The following is a 20,196-nucleotide window of genomic DNA, read 5'->3' on the forward strand; positions in this document are numbered from 1 at the left end:
ACTGATAGAGACATACCCCAAGCGACTTACAGCTGGAATCGCAGCAAAAGGTGGCGCTACGAAGTATTAACTTAAGGGGGCTGAATAATTTTGCACGCCCAATTTTTCAGTTTTTGATTTGTTAAAAAAGTTTGAAATATCCAATAAATGTCATTCCACTTCATGATTGTGTCCCACTTGTTGTTGATTCTTCACAAAAAAATACAGTTTTATATCTTTATGTTTGAAGCCTGAAATGTGGCAAAAGGTCGCAAAGTTCAAGGGGGCCGAATACTTTCGCAAGGCACTGTAGTTTTGTACCTACCCCCATATTCACCTTTTCTAAATCCCATAGAGGAATTCTTCTCAGCCTGGTGCTGGAAAGTGTATGATCGTCAACCCTATGCCCGCATGTCGCTTCTCCAGGCAATGGAGGACGCATGTGGGGACATAGAGGTTGCCTCTGTCCAAGGTTGGATACGCCATGCTAGGAGATACTTCCCTCCATGTTTGGCAAGAGAAAACGTATCTTGTGAGGCCGGAGAAGAGATGTAGCGTAACTTAGCACTGGTGACTGCCCCACCCCCCCAGGGATGTGTTCTTTACTGTATTCTAAAGAATATACTTTTGGTTTACATATGTTTATGGTTTTGTTGTATGCTACTGTATACATCTTTAATGTTTGGCCTAATAAATATGTTCTGTTTCTACTTTCCATTGGTGTTTACAGTGTACTTGTTACCCCCCTCAGCAGATTACGTTCACTGTAGAACATTGTATTGAAATGTAGATATATGCCTATGAAAGACCACAGAGCTTTAGATTTAGAACAACAGTGTTTACATGGTATATCCCAAAATGTACTATTATGAAAGCAGTGTTTGCCATTTGATGCAAATGCTTCATTCCGACATGTGTTTATGGCATTTTGAATGCAGTGTTACATTTTGAAGGAGATGTGAGGCATTTAGCATTTTGTGTGTGCAGTTTTGGGAATTGTGTGTAGAGTTTTGAAGAAAAGGAGACAGTCTTGAAAACGTATGTAAGCAGTTGGAAAAAACTGTAATATAAGGAATTTGATGTAGGGCATTTACGTTTACATGACAATTTTTTGTACTTTTCCACCCCTGTACTTAAGTACATTTAAAACCAGATACTTTTACTTAAGTAGTATTTTACTGGGTGACTTGTATTTAATTTATGTTTTATTAAGGTATCTTTACTTTTACTCAAGTAGGACAATTGAGTACTTTTTCCACCACTACCCTTCAGTTATTCTCTGCCTGCTGTTTGCAAGCATTGCTCTGTGAAGAGTCACACTTAAGTACATCTCCTATGAGCTGACAACCTTTAAGCACCAGCTGATGACCAGCCAGACTGTGGAAAGTGTGCCAGAGGTGTGTGTGTGTGTGTGTGTGTGTGTGTGTGTGTGTGTGTGTGTGTGTGTGTGTGTGTGTGTGTGTGTGTGTGTGTGTGTGTGTGTGTGTGTGTGCGTGCGTGTGCGTGCGCGTCAGAGACAAATAGTTTATCAACCATTGTGTATTATAGGCAGAGAGGCAACAGATCATTGAGGATAAATTGAGATGCTGGACTGGATGGATAAATCACCTATCTATCATTGTGCCGCTTATTTCCCACAGTTCATTGTAAAATCGAGCAAGTTATTTACAGATTCAGGTGAGTCAGCCAACAAAGAAACAACAAAGACACAAATTGGTTAGAACTGGATACATTTTTTACTGAAAAGAAAAATAACACTTTAAAAACATTTTCCACTGGTTAGTACCAATATTGTACAGTGCGAAACATACTGTACTGCTCGTGATATTAGTTCAGTTACAGCAAGTTTAAAATGTCAATTAAATGTCAATTCTCAAGATATATGGCTATTCTAAGTAAAGGTACACTACTCCAGTCTATTTTCTTTAGTATCTCCTAGTATTAAAATCACCAGAGACATAAAACCTTATCACTATCATAATTAGCATTTTAAACAATACTTTTATCAAGACATTTGGATATTCAACCTGACTAAAGAATTACATTAGTGACAGCCGTCACTTCTAAAATCTCCCTTTCTATTGTAGTATGCTATGTAAATCTTCCTAAAGAAATCTACTGAAAATGCAACGCCCTGGTCCAGACATGACTTTGTGAAAAGTTAAGACCGAGGTTACACAATATGAGATCTGTGTGCGCTCCCCCTCGTCCCAAAATACAATCACTTCCCAACATGAGGCGTCAGAGCTGCATCAATCAATCATCATAACTCAATCAGCATCCCCAACACAGAGCATACAGAGCAGAGAACTAGGCAATGGCCGAGTCCAAAATTCCACCCTTTCCCCATAGGGTTCTGGTCAAACGTAGTGCTATATACAGGGAACATGGTGTCATTTGGGAGATATACAATATATCTTGATAAAAAGTGGACGCAGTCAACGGGGGAGAAACTCATACATTAAAAATAGGATGAAAGTTCATGGAAATGTCTAATTTACTCATTGGTGATGACAGAAGGTTTGAATTAATAGAGCGTGCGAGATGGATGTCTTGGTTTGTGCAATTATATTTCTACTCACAGAAATGGAAATGGCTGCTTCGTTGGCCAGGATGATAAGTCAAACCACGACGAGCAGTCAGCGCCCGCTTCGCTGATTCTGCCTTCAGTCTAATACATTACAGTCACTGCATTCACTATAGAAAGTGCACTACTTTTGAGCAGAGTCCTGGTCAATAGTAGTGCACTAAATAGGAAATAGGGAGCTATTTGGGACAAAGCCCCTAGCGCTCATCTAAATATGGGCCAGACCGACTTCTCATTTACACGTCTCTCTTTTGCAATCTCAAAGTTTTAATGTCTATCCATGCTTGTCAACTATCCAAGAAAGATTGCCATATCCCTCGTGTACTACTCTTCTTACGCGTGCATCCCAAATTGCATCCTATTCCCTATATAGTGCACTACATTTGCTCCGCCACTTCCTCCTCTGCTGGCACAATGGTTTGAAATCATCCTCAAATACCAGATAATAAATATTCCTATCTCCATGGTATTTAAAGGATGGTTCTCTGTCCACTGGCCTAACCCCTGGGTCATAAACATATTTTAAAGCAGAACCATACATCAATGATTCATACAACATTTTTGAATTCACTGTATTTCACTGGGCTCAATTAATCCACTTCACTTAATTCACTGTTTTCCCATTTCCGTTTTTAGAGCTAATTTGCATTAAAACAGACCACGCAAAGACAGATAGATGTGGCTAATTTGATGTGTTTTAATACAGTTACAATTCATGTCTTTGTGCTCCAACACCTAGGGCTAGATTCAATCCATATCGAGGAAGAGCCGCGTTGGGAAATTCCCGATCGAGCCGGACATATGCAGTGTGTACCGTGAATGTAGTCTCTGCGAACACAGGAACATTGTCTTTTAAATGTAAAATTGTGCTATTGCGCAGATCTTCCGCATTAAATCTAGGCCCTAATCCCTCCCCGGGGTTAGCTTTTGAGACAGGCAGCAGTGAGGCTCTGAGAAGAGGAAGTGGAAGGCCAGTAACTGTGGGATGTACAAGACCACACATACAGCAGGCTACTTTCTGAGTAGCAAGATACACACATCCTCATCTGCTATAAACACTGAACCTCACATATCAACGTGTGCAGTCGTGCTCTTTCTCTCTCCCCCTCTCTCTTTTCTCTCGTGCTCTCTCTCCCTCTGTCTCTGCTTCCGTATCAATGTCAGTAATGTTGGAGATTGCTGTGCATTGGGACCAAAACAAGGCAAACGCATATTTTCTAATAACAGTGTAGGAAATGTTACAAAGTCTATTGCTACAGGATAGAGGGCTTGTATCCTTGGTTAACAGTTTTGTAAAGGTACACATTAAACAGAGGAGTGGGGGGAGAGATACAATACCCATGTGGCACAAACTGAATGTTGATTGCACATCAATATAACGCATGTACAGTAATACTCCTATGTTAGTGAGAAAGAGTTAAATGTAGAAAAACTACAAGTGAGTAAAATACATGGAGTGCCTGCCTCCTTCTAGGAAGGTCAACAAAGAATTGTTAGGCGTGTGCCCTCTGTACCAACGTTGCTGAATAATAGCAAATCTTACGGAATTTAAAGAAAATGGCCTCTCTCTTTTGTCTCTCTGTGGTGAGTATGTCCACATGGATGCATAAAGATGTGTATTATCATCCCACTCCCCCCCCCCAGCTAAGAGAGAACACTGATAATGAAGACTCCTCACAGTTCAGTACCCCTGCAGTGCCCCATCAGGCTAGGATTCTGAGAAACACACAAATCACCCACACACACGAGCCGAGGAGCTACACACACGTTAACTTATTAGCTCTGGTGGAACAGTTTAAGGGGAGAATGCGAAAAGCATCCGTAAATGATGTTATTTTGCCACTTTTGAGCACGAGCAAAAGTTGGAAACCAATCTCAATATCATGACCCGCTCCTTCACAGAACTGCTCCGCGTGTGTTTGAGGTGTACTGTACCACTACTGAGTGTTGCACAATATCACATGGGCAAGACAGAAAGCCCATTTGTTAAAAGTCAATAGCACAATACACAGAAAGTAAATGCCATAAGAATGACATGACAAGAATACTGTGATTTTGGTTCGAACAAGAACGAAGAAAAACACAGGCAGTGCAGAGAGTAACTAGACTAACTAGCACCAATACTAGTTAAATACAAGTAAATATACTGTAGATATAAAGAGAGGGAGATGACCATAAGCAGTGTGACACAAGTCATCTAGGCCTAGTCCACGTTCCATAAACCTCATGGCAGTATTAAGTGATGCACAGTTAGCAATGCAATGCAGACACACACGGTAAGACAGAACGCTCACAGCAACAGGGTATCATTCCCTGGGAGTGAACTGAACACTACAAGAAAGAAACGTCTGTGTCCGTAGTTCAGCAGGGTAAAACATAAATGTGGAAGGGCTCTGGTACGGTGTCACTGTTGCATGCGTAATGAGCAATAAGCTACAATTGACCTAGTTTATGAAGAATCAACAACAAAAAAAACTGCCTCGTTCACACACAAACACGCACAGGTGCTCAGAGACACAGAAATGGTTTCCCTGACAACCACTGAGCGGAGAGGATCGAAACTAGTCGACAGACATCTCCGTCCTATTCCGTTACGTTATGACGGTACATGAGGTGACGGCAATTATCATACGAGGGATAGCAGTAACCCTGAGTTATTCAAGACAAACAGTTCATAAGAAATACTAACACAATAAGTTCAAAATAAATGCTGTTTTATACGATATATAGATACTTTGAATTATTGGTAAGACTAATTTAGTACTATCTTTTCTATTTGTGGTACATGTATAGATAACGGAAATATATTCTCTAAAGCTCCGAAAACCACCAAAGCACTTTATAAATACATTTAGCTCCTTAGGGAGATCTACGTACTTCCGGGAAAAAAATAGCTTTAATCTGAGTTCACACAGCTGACAGGTAGACAAAGGAGGAAATCTGTCGCCATCTCTTCTCCCCTTTCACAAAGAGTCTTTATTTTCCCTGCAGGTGCTGCATCTCACTCTCTCTCTTTCTCTCTTTCCAAGAAGACTTTCTGGGCTCCTGAGCATAAAATCTAACTCTATGTGTCTCTTGAGACTAAAGGATGATCTATCCACTCCTCTCTTCTACCTTCACTCTCTGGTTCTCTCTCAGTAGAGGCATTAGTTGAGGCGGTGAAAATGGATGGGGGGGAAATATACAGTTCACCTCTTGACAGTAGCTGCTACTGGAATTCACTTAGTGCCTTCAATTCATCCGAGAGCTGAGGATTGAAGCCTCCTCGGTGAGTAAAACCACCTGAACCCCGTCTTCCTGTTGCACCTCTTCTACAGAGCGCTCCCGTCCAGGACCTCTCAAGGAAAGCCGTCACTGTAGGCTATCGGTGATGAGATACACAGCCAGTAGGCTGACAAAGGTGAAAGGTGAGCAATGTCACAAAAGGTTGTCATAGTCAAGCAGCTTGGAGTGCTGGCGGGTTTTCCACAGGCGGAAGAGACGGAAGTCAAAGTACATCTCGATCATCTCCTTGCCTAGAGAGAGAGAAATAGAGAGAGGGTGGGCGGGGTCGAGGGGCTCCGGTTAAGTCCAGTTGATTTCTCTTCACCTCTCCACTAGCTAATCCCTTCTCAGAAAAGAAAATAATTCATGTTTTATTCCCCCCTTCCCAACAACTACTCTCAAAGGTTGATTGAAATATACAGTTGATTGAAGTGTTCATGTGCTGTAAAGCTTGATCAAGCTATAAACCGGTGGAAATGGAGGAGACAAGATAAAAGAGAAAGAGGTGGAGAAATAGTGGGGTCTTGTGGGTCAATAGAGGAGAGGGAAACACTCAGTGGAGATAATGAGATATTAATTGAAAAATAATTAGCATGACATCAATAAGTGTCAGGGGGAAATGATTGATGAGGGGTGCGTTCAGAGCTCAGGAAGTTCAGACATGTCTGCCAGTGTGTTCCCTAATGTCCTGATTAACTTGGTTTGCCTTACTAGGTTTGATTAATGTTCACTATTTACATTCAGGGAACGTGTACAGCGCAGCATGTAGCAGATATTGGAAAATCGAAAGTGTACATATGTGAAATTGTGTGTGTGTGGTCATGCGTGTTACACTCACCCTGCGCAGACAGCTCTAGTGGGGACTTGAATTCGATGGCATGAGGTCTCATTAGCTGCTTCAGATTCTGGATTAGCTGTGAGGCAGAGCATTTTACATTTCAAAACATCCATCTGGCAAAACAGACAAACCTCTTGAGAGGAGAGAAAATAGTCTTCTGTTCACAGCAAAAACAATTGCAGACATATTGTCACTCATTCTTTTTCCAAAGGAAACTAACGCTCAGTTGTACCTCCAAAAGCAATACAACTAACTCCAAAGTTAAATATGTCATAACATCAACCGAAAAGAGCCCTTCATAGTGGGAACGACAGGGGCAGAGTGTGTCTTGTGTATACAGCAGAATGGGAAGTGACACTGAAGTGTTAACCTGTGTTTGTCTCACTGAGTATATCTGTTGTTGAGTGGCTGTTGTGTACGAGGAGAGTGCTCATTGCTGGAGAGAGCCTGACAGAGCACATTACTGTACCTTACATAACCCTCCTCCTGCCCACTTCTCCGCTCACTCCCTACACCCCCCCTCTCCCCGCTCCTCTCCCTCTCTCTGCAACTCCCCTTTCCCTGCACCTCCTCTCTTGTCCGCTCCTGCTCCACTCCCTGCAGTCTGGACCAGCCAGTGCCACTGCCCCATGGAGCCTCGCAACCAATTAACATGTTTTTCCAGAAGCCCGTTTCCTATCTGCTGACGCCATTCTCAGAGCAGTAGAAGTAGCAGCATGCATGATCTAAATCAATGTACGGAACCTCTGGGGAGTTTGTGTGCGTGTGTGGGAGAGGTCAGGGTTCGCGGCCCCTAGCGGGACTCTGCGAATATAACGTGCTCCAGTGTTACAGTGCTTAACCTCAACTCCCCTGACCGTGTCGACAGAGATGAACAACAATCGTTTGAACCCTTAAAGCCGGGTCACTATTTTAAAAGAGGGGAATACTGTACAACAGAAGGATTTCGGTGGTAGATTCTATCGGCAGAAACCAGCAGACGGATTAACAGAATTCAGAGGAGGAACTAATGATGTTTTTGTCTTGTCCTTTGTAGGCTAGAGGTGACTGCTCCCCAGAAGAAGACTGTACAGGGAGTGAATACAACTAAAGGAGTGGAAACGAGCTGTATAACAAAGTTAAGGTTGGCATCCAAAATGGCACCCCATTCCCTATAGGCCCTGGTCAAAGTAGTGCACTGTATATGGAAAAGGGTGCCATTTGGGAGACGCCCAAAATCAATCAAGGAAGTGTTAGAGTTGAGTTGTAGCTACAGGTAGGCTGGGTGTGTACCGGTACGTAGGTCTCTCAGAAACTAGCTGACTATTATTAGACGGATGACTAAAGCTTTCTATCTGCATTCCAGCTGAGGTAGCAGGGGATTACAGATAGCAGAAGAGAACACTGATAAATGCACTGAAAAATGCTTCCCTGTTTCATTTCTGCAACTTGTACAGCCTCCAGACTGCCACGCACGCACACACACACACACAGACACACACACACACACTCCAGAGAAGGAACAGCGTGGAGAAAATGTCAGCTAGACTGGAATAACACTGATGTCTGTGTCAGAGGGTGGGCACACTGTACAGCGTGCTGATGAACAAAATGCATGCATGTGTTGCTGTACATTTCACTGCCTAATACAGCGTGTGAAAACGGTATGTTCAATTATTTAAATGAGTAAACACAAATGCTGTAGCATGTGTACGGAGTTTCTGTGTGAGAGTGCATGCATTTTCAAGACCATCTGAACTAAGTGCCTGTGTGTGTTTGTGTGTGCGTGCCTGAGTGTGTACGTGTGTGTCTGTGTGTGTACGTGAATCTGTTTGTGTGCATAGCTGCTTGTTCCCTGCAGTGTCTGCCAGTACGGCTTAGTCTCTGTGGGTGAGGAGGGCCAGGGCAGGGGGATGTGTGTGTGTGTGTGTGTGTGTGTGTGTGTGTGTGTGTGTGTGTGTGTGTGTGTGTGTGTGTGTGTGTGTGTGTGTGTGTGTGTGTGTGTGTGTGTGTGTGTGTGTGTGTGTGTGTGTGTGGCTCTATACTGGCTCCATAAATAAAAATAGGCCTGTATACTGTGCACTCATCTATAATGAAGCATTACGGTTGTGGTAATAAATGTTTACAGTGACAGAATAGGACACAACTCTTTACATAAGTTAATATAGTACTGGGTAGGGTTAGCCTGGGTACCAGTCTGTTTAGCTGTCCTATGACAAAGACTAGCATGACGAGGATTGTCAAGGTGTGGAATGACAGCTAAACAGACTGCTACCCAGACTATGGGGCCAACATTTCAGTAACTTTCACAAAATCCCCAAGGTTTTGGCAGAAATTCCTGGAATCAGGAGGGGAGAACACAGGAAATCCAGGAATCAGGAGGGGAGAACACAGGAAATCCAGGAATCAGGAGGGGAAAACGCAGGAAATCCAGGAATCAGGAAGGGAGAACGCAGGAAATCCAGGAATCAGGAGGGGAGAACACAGGAAATCCAGGAATCAGGAGGGGAGAACGCAGGAAATCCAGGAATCCTCCAACTGGGATTTCTAGAAAACCTGGTAACTTTGGGAAAATTACTAGAATTTTGCAACTACAATTGGAAACTTTAAATCCATACTTTTTCTCCATTGGCGCTCCCCAGAACATAGCAGCCCATTATGTGAATGAGGTTGGCCTCGGGGTTTAGTTTGCTCATGAACCGACTCAACTTCTTCCAGAACCTGTCCATACAAATACAAGTGGAAGAGATTAAATGAATCTGCATTTTTATGGTCGTGTATGACTTTGGTCTATGCTCCTGCAATCCAGTGACAGTTGTCATGGTGATATTGTTGTCAGAAGTGAGTGATCTTACTGGATCATGTCCTCCTCCTTCTCCACCTTGGCAAACGTGGCCACTTTGTTCTTGAGCAGGTACAGATGCCCCGGACCTCCCTGGAGAACAGGTTAATTTCCGGTTATGTGCATGCAACAATAACCGCAGCAGCAATAAGCTGACATAAACACTGAGTTTGAGACAATAAGAACCCATTCTCCAGCTCACACACGCAAACACACAATAGTGTCTAAGCCATCTCCCCTTCCCCTCTCTCACCTGACAGAAGATGAGCATGTTCCAGATCTTACAGCCTTTCCTGTAGGCCGTCAGCTTCTTCTCTATCTCCTCTGTGATTGGAGGGAAAGATGAGGGAGGAAAGTATAAATGTTACTTTTCTGCAGGCTGAGGAGAGAGGCCACATACTGTACTATGATCATTATTCAGGGCATACTATGACTGAAAAACAAACACTTCCTCTACTCACCAATGATGTCATCGAATGTGGCATGTTCATGATCCTACAGAAAAATTTAAAAAAAGGACACAATAAGATGAGACGGTAAGACAATTCCAACTACTGTGTGAACGGGGTGGTTTATGGTTTGCACGTTATGTCGTAGCATTTAAAAAGTTGATATTTTCCATATAAACTGTAAAAATTAGGAAGTGTAGAAGAGACTCTTGCAAATCAATATGACAGTCATCAGAATATCCAGGAATTATCATAACAGGTAGGAGTAGTGCAACGGACCAGTGGATGAGAGGGACTCACATAAAGGATGGGGATGACCGAGGGGTCGTCCCGACGGATGATGTTAGGGACATATTCAGCCTTCGGGACCTTAGAGGATATCAGCTGGAAGAAGACAGACAGTCTCAACATCTATACAAAAATCCACTAAAAACTGTCTACAGTGGGTACATTATATACTGTAAGTAACATCATAATAAGAATGGAAACAGATAAATACCTTTGTCAGAAACAACCCTACTTGGTAGTATGATATCTGTTTAAGGACATATAGAACAGCACTACAGAGATATTCTACTACAGTTTACACTTAGCTATTAACAACACAATGTACCCTATTCACTTTGCACTGCTATGAGATGGCTAACTGGTCTCGTAGGAGAGCTGAGAATCTCACTATGATTTTGGGGGGGGTGAAGTCCTCTCCCTCGCAGGCTGCTCTCTCCAGCTCTCTCTCCTCCTCCCAGTCCGCATCCTCCTGTGACCCTTCATCTAGAGCCCCTGACGAGGACTGCAGGTCCCCATCTGACACACACACACACACACACACACACACACACACACACACACACACACACACACACACACACACACACACACACACACACACACACACACACACACACACACACACACAGAAACACAGAGTCGGGGAGAGATGAAAGGATCACAAACAGAGCTGATTAGAGGAGAGTCTGCAATCAAAAGCTACGCACCTGGCTGCTGGCTGTTTGCAGAGAGAAGAAGACAGGAATCATAGAGAGACACACATCGAGGAAATATCACATTTACATAAGTACTCAGACCCTATACTCAGTACTTTGTTGAAGTACCTTTGGCAGCGATTACAGCATCGACTCTTCTTGGGTATGATGCTACAAGCTTGGCAGACCTGTATTTGGGGAGTTTCTCACATTCTTCTCTGCAGATCCTCTCAAGGTCTGTCAGGTTGGTTGGGGAGCATCGAGGCACAGCTATTTTTTGTCACACCCTGATCTGTTCCACTTGACCTCGTTATTGTCTCCACTCTCTCCAGGTGTCGCTTATTTTCCCCAGTGTATTTATCCTTGTGTTTCCTGTCTCTCTGTGCCAGTTCGTCTTCTATGTCCAAGCCTACCAGCGTTTTTTCCCGGTTTCCTGCTTTGCCTTTTCTCCTTTTTCTAGTCCTCCCGGTTTTGACCCTTGCCTGTTCTGGACTCTGTACTTGCCTGGCTGACCATTCTGCCTGCCCTGACCTCGAGCCTGCCTGCCACTCTGTACCTCCTGGACTCTGATCTGGTTATGACCTTTTGCCTGTCTACGATCATTCTCTTGCCTATTCCCTTTGGATTTATTAAACATCTTAAACTCCAACCATCTGCTTCCTGTGTCTGCATTTGGGTTTCAGGTCTCTGCGTTGTCTTGGGTGTGTGCTTAGCCTCGTTGTCCTGTTGGAAAGTGAACCTTCGCCCCCAGTCTGAGGTCCTGAGCTCTCTGGAGCAGGTTTTTATCAAGGATCTCTCTGTACTTTGCTCCGTTCATCTTTCCCTCGATCCTGACTAGTCTCCCAGTCCCTGCCGCTGAGAAACATTCCCACCACCATGCCTCAGTTTGGCCGGGAGGCCAGCTCTAGGAAGAATCTTGGTGGTTCCAAACTTCTTCCATTTAAGAATGATGGAGGCCACTGTGTTCGTACCCTTCCCCAGATCTGTGCCTCAACACAATCCTGTCTCGGAGACAATTCCTTCAACCGCACTGTCAACTGTGGGACCTTATATAGTCAAGTGTGTGCCTTTCTAAATCCTGTCTAATAAATTTAATTTACCACAGGTGGACTTCAATCAAGTTGTAGAAACATCTCAAGGATGATCAATGGAAACAGGATGCACCTGAGTTCAATTTCGAGTCTCGTAGCAAAGGGTCTGAATACATATGTAAATAAGGTATTTCTGTTGTTTGTTTTTTTACACATTTGCAAAAATTCCCAAACAACCTGTTTTTGCTTTGTCATTATATGGTATTGTGTGTAGTTTGAGGATTTTGTTTTTTGTTCATCCATTTTAGAATAAGGCTGTAACGTAACAAAACGTGGGAAAAGTCAAGAGGTCTGGATACTTTGCGAATGCACTGTAGCACAAGAGATCATAGGCACATAAAGCAGGCACACAAAGCCATCAGATACATAGACAATAGGTGTGCAGAGAGACACGGACACAAAATATTTAGAATGAAAGACAGAGCTTGGAACATAGAAGCACAGACTCGGACAGACCTTGGACAGATATGGAGGACGGCAGAGACGCAGAGTACAGGCGTAAAGGACAGACGTACAGACGCAAGGTACAGTAGACCGCCGCCGCCAAAAGACAGACGTGAATAGGTAGAGGAAAAATACAATCAGGGTCAAACAGTCTGTACAGGGGAGCTTCTTTCAAATGAGTGTGTGAGTGTGTGTGTGTGTGTGTGTGTTTGTGTGAGTGTGTGTGTGTGAGTGTGTGTGTGTTTGTGTGAGTGTGTGCGTGTCCATAGTGTACGTATAGCGCCTGTTTTGTGCCTCAGTAAAGTTATTCTTAACTGTACGTGCTTGTGTCGAGTATGCTTGAGTGAGAAAGTGTGTTTGCGTACGTCTCCTGGGCACGTCGGCTTGCATGAGCGAGTGTGTGTATAGTATGTGTCTGGACTCACTGTCTCTGGAGCCATGGAGAGAGTCTGGCTTCATAGGGGTGGGGTCACTCCAGGAGCGGTTGAAACTCTTGGCTCGGCGGTCGGCATATGCTGATGAGGGAGTGGAGGAGAATGAGTGGAGGATGAGGAGGAGGCCGGGGGGGGGGGGGGGGGGGGGGGGGGCTTGATTAGGCACTTTCCCTAATCAAGCCCAAAACGCACTGGGCGTGTTCCAATAATATCTATTTTCTTCTGAAGTGTACACTTGTTCACTACTTCCCACAAGTCTAAAAGCATTGGATTGGTGGAGGCTAGAGGGAGTTTCCACCTTGTATTTTAATACCTGTAATTTCCTTCCAAATCAGTGAAGGGAAGTGAACAAAGGAACACTTTGGGAGAAAAGGACAGATAATTGGGATGTAGCCACTCAACACAGATGCTAGTAACTCAGAAACGTCTTTCACCACAGACGCCAACACACACAAACACTTCCCATATGTTCAACACATCCCGGTTCATTCAAAACAGCCTGGCTGAAAACATGTTCCTTGCATTGCTCTGACTGAGTCATCATCACGAAACAGTGATGCTGAGTGGGTGAGCATCTGGTACTCCAGCTCACAGCTGGGCCTGTCGTATCCAAACCACCCAGTCACTTAACAGCTGCTAATAAAGTCAACACCTCTACCAGCTTCTTCTAACCAGACATCCAACTATAAAACGCCAACTTGAAAGCTTTTATGCCGTAACGTTGATCATCTTGACTCTTTGACCACTTTCTCCTGGGAGTTGGATGTCTATTTTTCAGACAGTTTGAAATGTAAGAGAGGGACACATAATTTAGAGGGGAGAACATGTGGAAGGGGGTGCGTGAAGTGAGATTCAGTGTGCTTGGGAGACTATACTACTACAGTTTCACCACACTCCCACAATGGACCACTTGGTTCCATTTACTGTAGCTTTAACTAGTTCATATTGAGCCATGCCACAATTATTTATGAATGCATGAATGTACCATGGAGTATATTTTATCCAGCACACACTGACACATGTACTGTACAGGCTGCATGCATATAGCACAACCACACTGACGAAAGTAGATCCCATAATAACAAGCTACGACGGCACAGGCACCAGGGCCACACTCACTGGGGAACTCACTCTGAGCCTTCATTCTGCGGCTGCCCACCATTCTCAGGTGCTTCCGGAAGTTCCTGTCACAGAAAAGAACAGAGCAGTAGAAGGGAGAAGAAAGAGGGAGGAGAGAGAAGGAGAACAGAGGGAGAGGGAGAGCAGAGGGAAGAAGAAGAGTAACAGTTTAGTAGCTTACCTGGACAGGAAAGTGAAACGGCGTGTCAATCAATTCCTGTTCATGTTTTTGGGTGGGGGGGAGGGGGGGGGGGGTGCTTTGCTGTTTGAAGTTATTCAGTCTGATCAATCTGATTCCTTTCGAACTCTACCACAACATGATTCAACTGGATCAAAAGAGATGAACTCTTTTCCAAGTTTGGTCAGTCTGACTCATCCAAAACCTCTGAAAAAAAAGATCTAAAACATAAATCCAATCTTGTGAAACAAGTTCCTGTGATTCAGCTGTCATCTACTGACAGTGTACAAAACTCTTGAAAAAAACAAAAAAAAACATGTGATGTTAGTTACACAGAAAGTAAATACTGACTAGATACAGTAATGCGTAGAGATAACCGTGTTACTGGAGCCTGGTACTGTATATTGCATCCTCATAAACTGTTACTAAATAACTTTTTTAAGGAAACACATGCAATGGTATGGCTCAGTTGCGAACCGTCATTCAGGGCAGAGCCCCAACTGTTTTGAGCCCCACCTGTTTAGCTAAAAATATATACAGTGCATTCGTAAAGTATTCAGACCCCTTGACTTTTGCCAAACTTTGTAACGTTACAACCTTGTTCTAAAATTGATTTAAGAACATCTCAGCAATCTACACACAATACCTCCATAATGACAAAGCAAAAAAAAACACGTTTTTAGACATTTTAGCTAATTTATTAAAAATAAAAAACTTTGTCCCCTTCCGCTGAAAAACATCTTCACAGCATGATGCTACCACCATGCTTAACAAGAGATGCAGAGATGGTTGTCCTTCTGGAAGGTTATCCCATCTCCACAGAAAAACTCTAGAGCTCTGTCAGAGTGACCATCGGGTTCTTGGTCACCTCCCTGACCAAGGCCCTTCCTTCCTCGATTGCTCAGTTTGGTCGGGCGGCCAGCTCTAGGAAGAGTCTTGGTGGTTCCAAACTTCTTCAATTTAAGAATGATGGAGGCCACTGTGTTCTTGGGGACCTTCAATGCTGCAGACATTTTTTCGTACCCTTCCCCATATCTGTGCCTCGACACAATCCTATCTCAGAGCTCTACGGTGATTTCTTCGACCTCATGGCTTGGTTTTTGCTCTGACATGCACTGTCAACTGTGGAACCTTATATAGACAAGTTTGTGCCTTTCCAAATCATGTCCAGTCAATTGAATGGATGCATCTGGGCTCAATTTCGAGTCTCATAGCAAAGGGTCTGAATACTTATGTAAATAATGTATTTTTGTTTTTTATTTATTATTATTTATTTTTTGCTTTGTCATTATGGGGTATTGTGAGTAGATTGCTAAGGATTTGTATTTTGATTTTAGAATAAGGTTGTAACGTAACAAAATGTGGAAAAAGTCATGGGGTCTGAATACTTTTCAAAGGCACTTTATGTATATATACAGTATATATACAGTAGTATGTATATATACAGTATTACTTTATTTATTTATATATATTGTTTTGTTATTAATATAAAAAATGTGTTGTTTTGCATGTTATCTTGGCATTAATACGTGTCATATATCAGTTTGCAAACAATGTAAAAAAATAATAATAATTAATTAAGCTGCATACAAAAACATGGTCTCATCTTTCTTGAGTAAGGCAGCTCCAAGGTGTTTCAGCCTAGCCTCAGTGCTTTCTGTGGTGGTGGGGCAGCCAGCGGAAAATACCGAGCGTAGGGGTTGGTAATGTGATTGGCTCAGTGTTCTGTCACTCACTGGGACACTACGTCACTGCAAAATCTATGGGGATAGCTTGAAAAATCAAGCCCCTTGGGTGCTGCCATAGAGTTACATTAGAACTGTCCATCCATCAAGGCTCAAGGTCATTGGCCACAGATAAAATGACGTCAAATCAAGTTATATCTACCATTGCTTTGATTGTCAACATCATACTTTCAAAATCTTAGCTAGCAAACTAGACAAGCTGTCATTATCATGAATCAAGTCAACAATCTACTGACAAATCCTTTTCAATCCTTGTCATATGAAGAGAAATTATAGAGAAAATGTATCCATGCTCATCGAAAATTGGACATAAACATTGCACAACAAATTGCAAATTCAACAATGATTGGTTTGGAAGGAATCAGTGGCTAACTGCAAGCGTTGCAAAGCAATCACTAGCCTGTTATTCAGTGGAGTGGGTGTGTGGCCAAGTCTACGTTTAAGCATCTCTTTTCCAAGCTTAAAAGGATTTTGATTTTTATTTGATTAGGATCTCTTTTAGTCCTCATTTGGACTAATCTTCAAAGAGTCCTTAAACATTAAAATACAATTTATAATACGATCACATTTTCACATATAACACACTGTTACAAACATACATAATGCACTAACATATTGATCAGAGAAATACTCTAACAGTCTTTTCTGTCTGGATAACACATAGATAGATGGTGGACAATCTATTCCTAGTATTTACTGAATGCCTGTCTCTTACCAATTGAATACTGTTGTGAATAGAGTTTGGCCGTTTAAAATGGTGTATATTATGAAATAAAATAAGAAGAGAGCATTGCCAAGAGCAATTGCGCAATGACTACAACAGAAGAACCATATGTCCACCTTAAAACAATCCTTGCTGCTTTCTTCTGTGCATTCTGCAGCCTCCTAATTTCACTTGCTGATGCATTTCCCCAGGCCACAGAACAGTAGTTCACCTGACTCTCAATTAATGCTTGGGTTAAGAATCTTTCCAAATTAAATATGTAGCTATCCTTCTGATCATGCATGCAGCTTTAATATTTATTTTAACATAGATGAGTTATTTGAGACAACCATGTTAAGCAGTTGTCTAGCCGCACTCCTAGTAGTTTGGTTTCTGCCACTTCCTCAATTTGTACTCCCCCCATACTTAATTGTATCCCATGCTGTGTTGGCCTTTTCCTGGTGGAACAGACCAACATACATTTGGTTTTCTTGGTGTTTAAAACAAGTTTGTTCCGGAAAACCCACTTCCTGATATTTTCCAACTCTACTTGTAGAGCTTGCTGTACCTGTTGAACCGATTGTCTTGCTGTAAATATAGTAGCTTGAGGTTCAGATAAGGCATAAGGAAGGTCGTTGGTATATATCAAGTAAAGTAGTGGCCCAAGGAAGCTGCCCTCCGGTATTCCATAGTTTAAAGCACGAGGGGAAGAAAATGACTGTTTCCTGCCAGTTAGATTTTACTGTACCCAATTCAATGCTACCTCCTTAAAACCATAATGCAACAATTTTGTCAAAAATTATTTTATGATCCACTAAATCAAATGCTGCACTAAAATCTAAAAATAGTACACCCACAAACCTGCCATTATCCATAGCATTGAGCCTCTGGTCAGTCATGTCAACCAATGCAGTGGTAATGGAATGGTTTTTGCGAACAGCATGCTGATTGGCTGTGATCAGATCATTCTTTTCCATGTACTCCCATATGTGTCTACTCACAATACCCTCCAATATCTAGCATACTAATTGGTCGACTATTGGCAGAAGTAATGGGTTCTTTGCTGTTGTTCGGAATAGGACACAGTTTAGCACGCTTCCATACATTTGCAATGACCAATTACATTTGCAGTGACCAATTAAATATGCATTTCAAAAGGATAAACATTCATAAGCAACACCATGGGCCAGAAAAGTTTGAATAGAGCACAAGTGAATGAGTTGTTTATATCTCACCACCGGTGAGCACAGCAGTTACTACGTCAGCTCAAGGACAGGGAATTAGACAGCTGGCCGCTTCAACCCAGGGCAAAACGGAGGATTGAGGAGGTCAGCACTGCGTCAGGGGTAGATTTGGATCAAATTAGTTCAGTAAAAGAGGTAAGTTTGGGTTTTGCATTGTAGGGAGTTTTATATTGTGTCAAATGCTCAACAATATAGCCTAAGATAATGGTGGCGCAAGCATGTAAAGTTAATAATGGTGCTATAATGGTTTGTTTAGGCTATTATTAACCTAAAAGGTTGAATACATTGGCCATGCTGTCAATCTAGTATGACTTCTGGCACGTAAAAAAAACAGGAAACTCAGAACTGGGAAATCTCACACTTCAGTGAGTTCAAGAGAACTGGGAACTCGAAAAAAAAACAAGCTCCGACTGGGAAAATAATATGTTTTGAATGGTCATCCAACTCGGAATTCCAAGTCGGGAACTCGGGCCACTTTCTAGAGCTACGACCTGAAGATCAGACATCATGATTCAACCTTGTTTTTTTTCCAAGTTCCCAATTGTCTTGAGAGCACCATCAATCCAGAGAATGCCAGACTTTGATGACAAAGTTTGATGACGAAATTTGCCCACAAGAAGGACTGCCGCGCCATCTTCCTGTTCAAGTCAGCACAGCATAACAAGGTGAATCAAATGCTGCACTAAAATCACTAGACAGCTGGCCGCTTCAACCCCGGGCAAAACGGGGGTTTTGTTGTCTAGCTCCCTCATTAATGTCTTAATCGGAATTACGGATTGCCTCTTATCTGCTCGTCGTCCCATTATGCCATAGTTTGTACATCTTAATTGTCAGTAGAAACCACATTTGTTTAAGCAAGTCAGCCATATCAGCTTTTTTTTTTTTAAAGGTAGTAAATGAGGCTGAATGAACAGTTTCACTGCCAGACAAGGCTCCGCTGATAACCAGGTGTGGCGGTGGTAAGGATTCACTCCATGGTGCTGAAAAGAAAGCTCTGCTAATGGGACAACTTTATGTAGGCCCTAACAGTTTGTGGGCACCTTTAATCACCGTTATAGTGCAATTAATTAGGGTTCAATTCCCGGTCCGACTCTCTTCTCTGTATACATCAATGATGTCGCTCTTGCTGCTGGTGATTCTCTGATCCACCTCTACGCAGACGACACCATTCTGTATACTTTTGGCCCTTCTTTGGACACTGTGTTAACTAACCTCCAAACGAGCTTCAATGCCATACAGCTCTCCTTCCGTGGCCTCCAACTGCTCTTAAATGCGAGTAAAACTAAATGCACGCTCTTCAACCGATCGCTGCCTGCACCTGCCCGCCCGTCCAGCATCACTACTCTGGACGGTTCTGACTTAAAATATGTGGACAACCACAAATACCTAGGTGTCTGGTTAGACTGTAAACTCTCCTTCCAGACTCACATTAAGCATCTCCAATCCAAAGTTAAATCTAGAATCGGCTTCCTATTCCACAACAAAGCATCCGTCACTCATGCTGCCAAACATACCCTCATAAAACTGACTATCCTACTGATCCTTGACTTCGGCGATGTCATTTACAAAATAGCCTCCAACACTCTACTCAGCAAATTGGATGCAGTCTATCACAGTGCCATCCGTTTTGTCACCAAAGCCCCATATACTACCCACCTCTGCGACCTGTATGCTCTCGTTGGCTGGCCCTCACTTCATAATCATCGCCAAACCCACTGGCTCCAGATCATCTATAAATCTTTGCTAGGTAAAGCCCCGCCTTATCTCAGCTCACTAGTCCCCATAGCAGCATAGTAGTACGCGCTCCAGCAGGTATATTTCACTGGTCACCCCCAAAGCCAATTATTTCTTTGGCCGCCTTTCCTTCCAGTTCTTTGCTGCCAATGACTGGAATGAACTGCAAAAATCACTGAAGCTGGAGACTCATAATCTCCCTCACTAACTTTAAGCACCAGCTGTCAGAGCAGCTCACAGATCACTGCACCTGTACATAGCCCATCTGTAAATATAGCCCATCCAACTACCTTATCCCCATACTGTTATTTATCTTTTTTGCTCCTTTGCACCCCAGTATCTCTACTTGCACATTCATCTTCTGCACATCTATCACTCCAGTGTTTAATTGCTATATTGTAATTATTTCACCACTATGGCCTATTTATTGCCTTTACCTCCCTTATCCTACCTATTTGCACACACTGTATATATACTTTTTCTATTGCATTATTGACTGTATGTTTGTTTATTCCATGTGTAACTCTGTGTTGTTGTTTGTGATGCACTGCTCTGCTTTATCTTGGCCAGGTCACAGTTGTAA

General features: G+C 42.8%; 1 protein-coding gene across 1 annotated transcript in view; it reads right to left on the reverse strand.

The window, feature by feature from the left end:
- Positions 1-1,699: 1,699 nt before the first annotated feature.
- The window catches only part of nsmfb (NMDA receptor synaptonuclear signaling and neuronal migration factor b), a 40,776-nt gene continuing 22,279 nt past the window's right edge, over positions 1,700-20,196 (reverse strand). Inside the window, exons 7-16 of the mRNA XM_021606420.3 lie at positions 14,010-14,074; positions 12,882-12,971; positions 10,615-10,742; positions 10,239-10,322; positions 9,951-9,984; positions 9,743-9,813; positions 9,503-9,582; positions 9,266-9,368; positions 6,669-6,744; positions 1,700-6,081 (exon numbers count right to left, since the gene is read on the reverse strand). Of these exons, the coding sequence (XP_021462095.2) occupies positions 5,984-6,081; positions 6,669-6,744; positions 9,266-9,368; positions 9,503-9,582; positions 9,743-9,813; positions 9,951-9,984; positions 10,239-10,322; positions 10,615-10,742; positions 12,882-12,971; positions 14,010-14,074 (829 nt within the window). The 3' untranslated portion in view covers positions 1,700-5,983. The remainder of the gene's footprint in view (positions 6,082-6,668; positions 6,745-9,265; positions 9,369-9,502; positions 9,583-9,742; positions 9,814-9,950; positions 9,985-10,238; positions 10,323-10,614; positions 10,743-12,881; positions 12,972-14,009; positions 14,075-20,196) is intronic.

The sequence above is a fragment of the Oncorhynchus mykiss genome, chromosome 6 (genome assembly GCF_057628025.1).
Source record: "Oncorhynchus mykiss isolate SJ-2025 chromosome 6, ASM5762802v1, whole genome shotgun sequence".
NCBI classification, from domain to species: domain Eukaryota; kingdom Metazoa; phylum Chordata; class Actinopteri; order Salmoniformes; family Salmonidae; genus Oncorhynchus; species Oncorhynchus mykiss.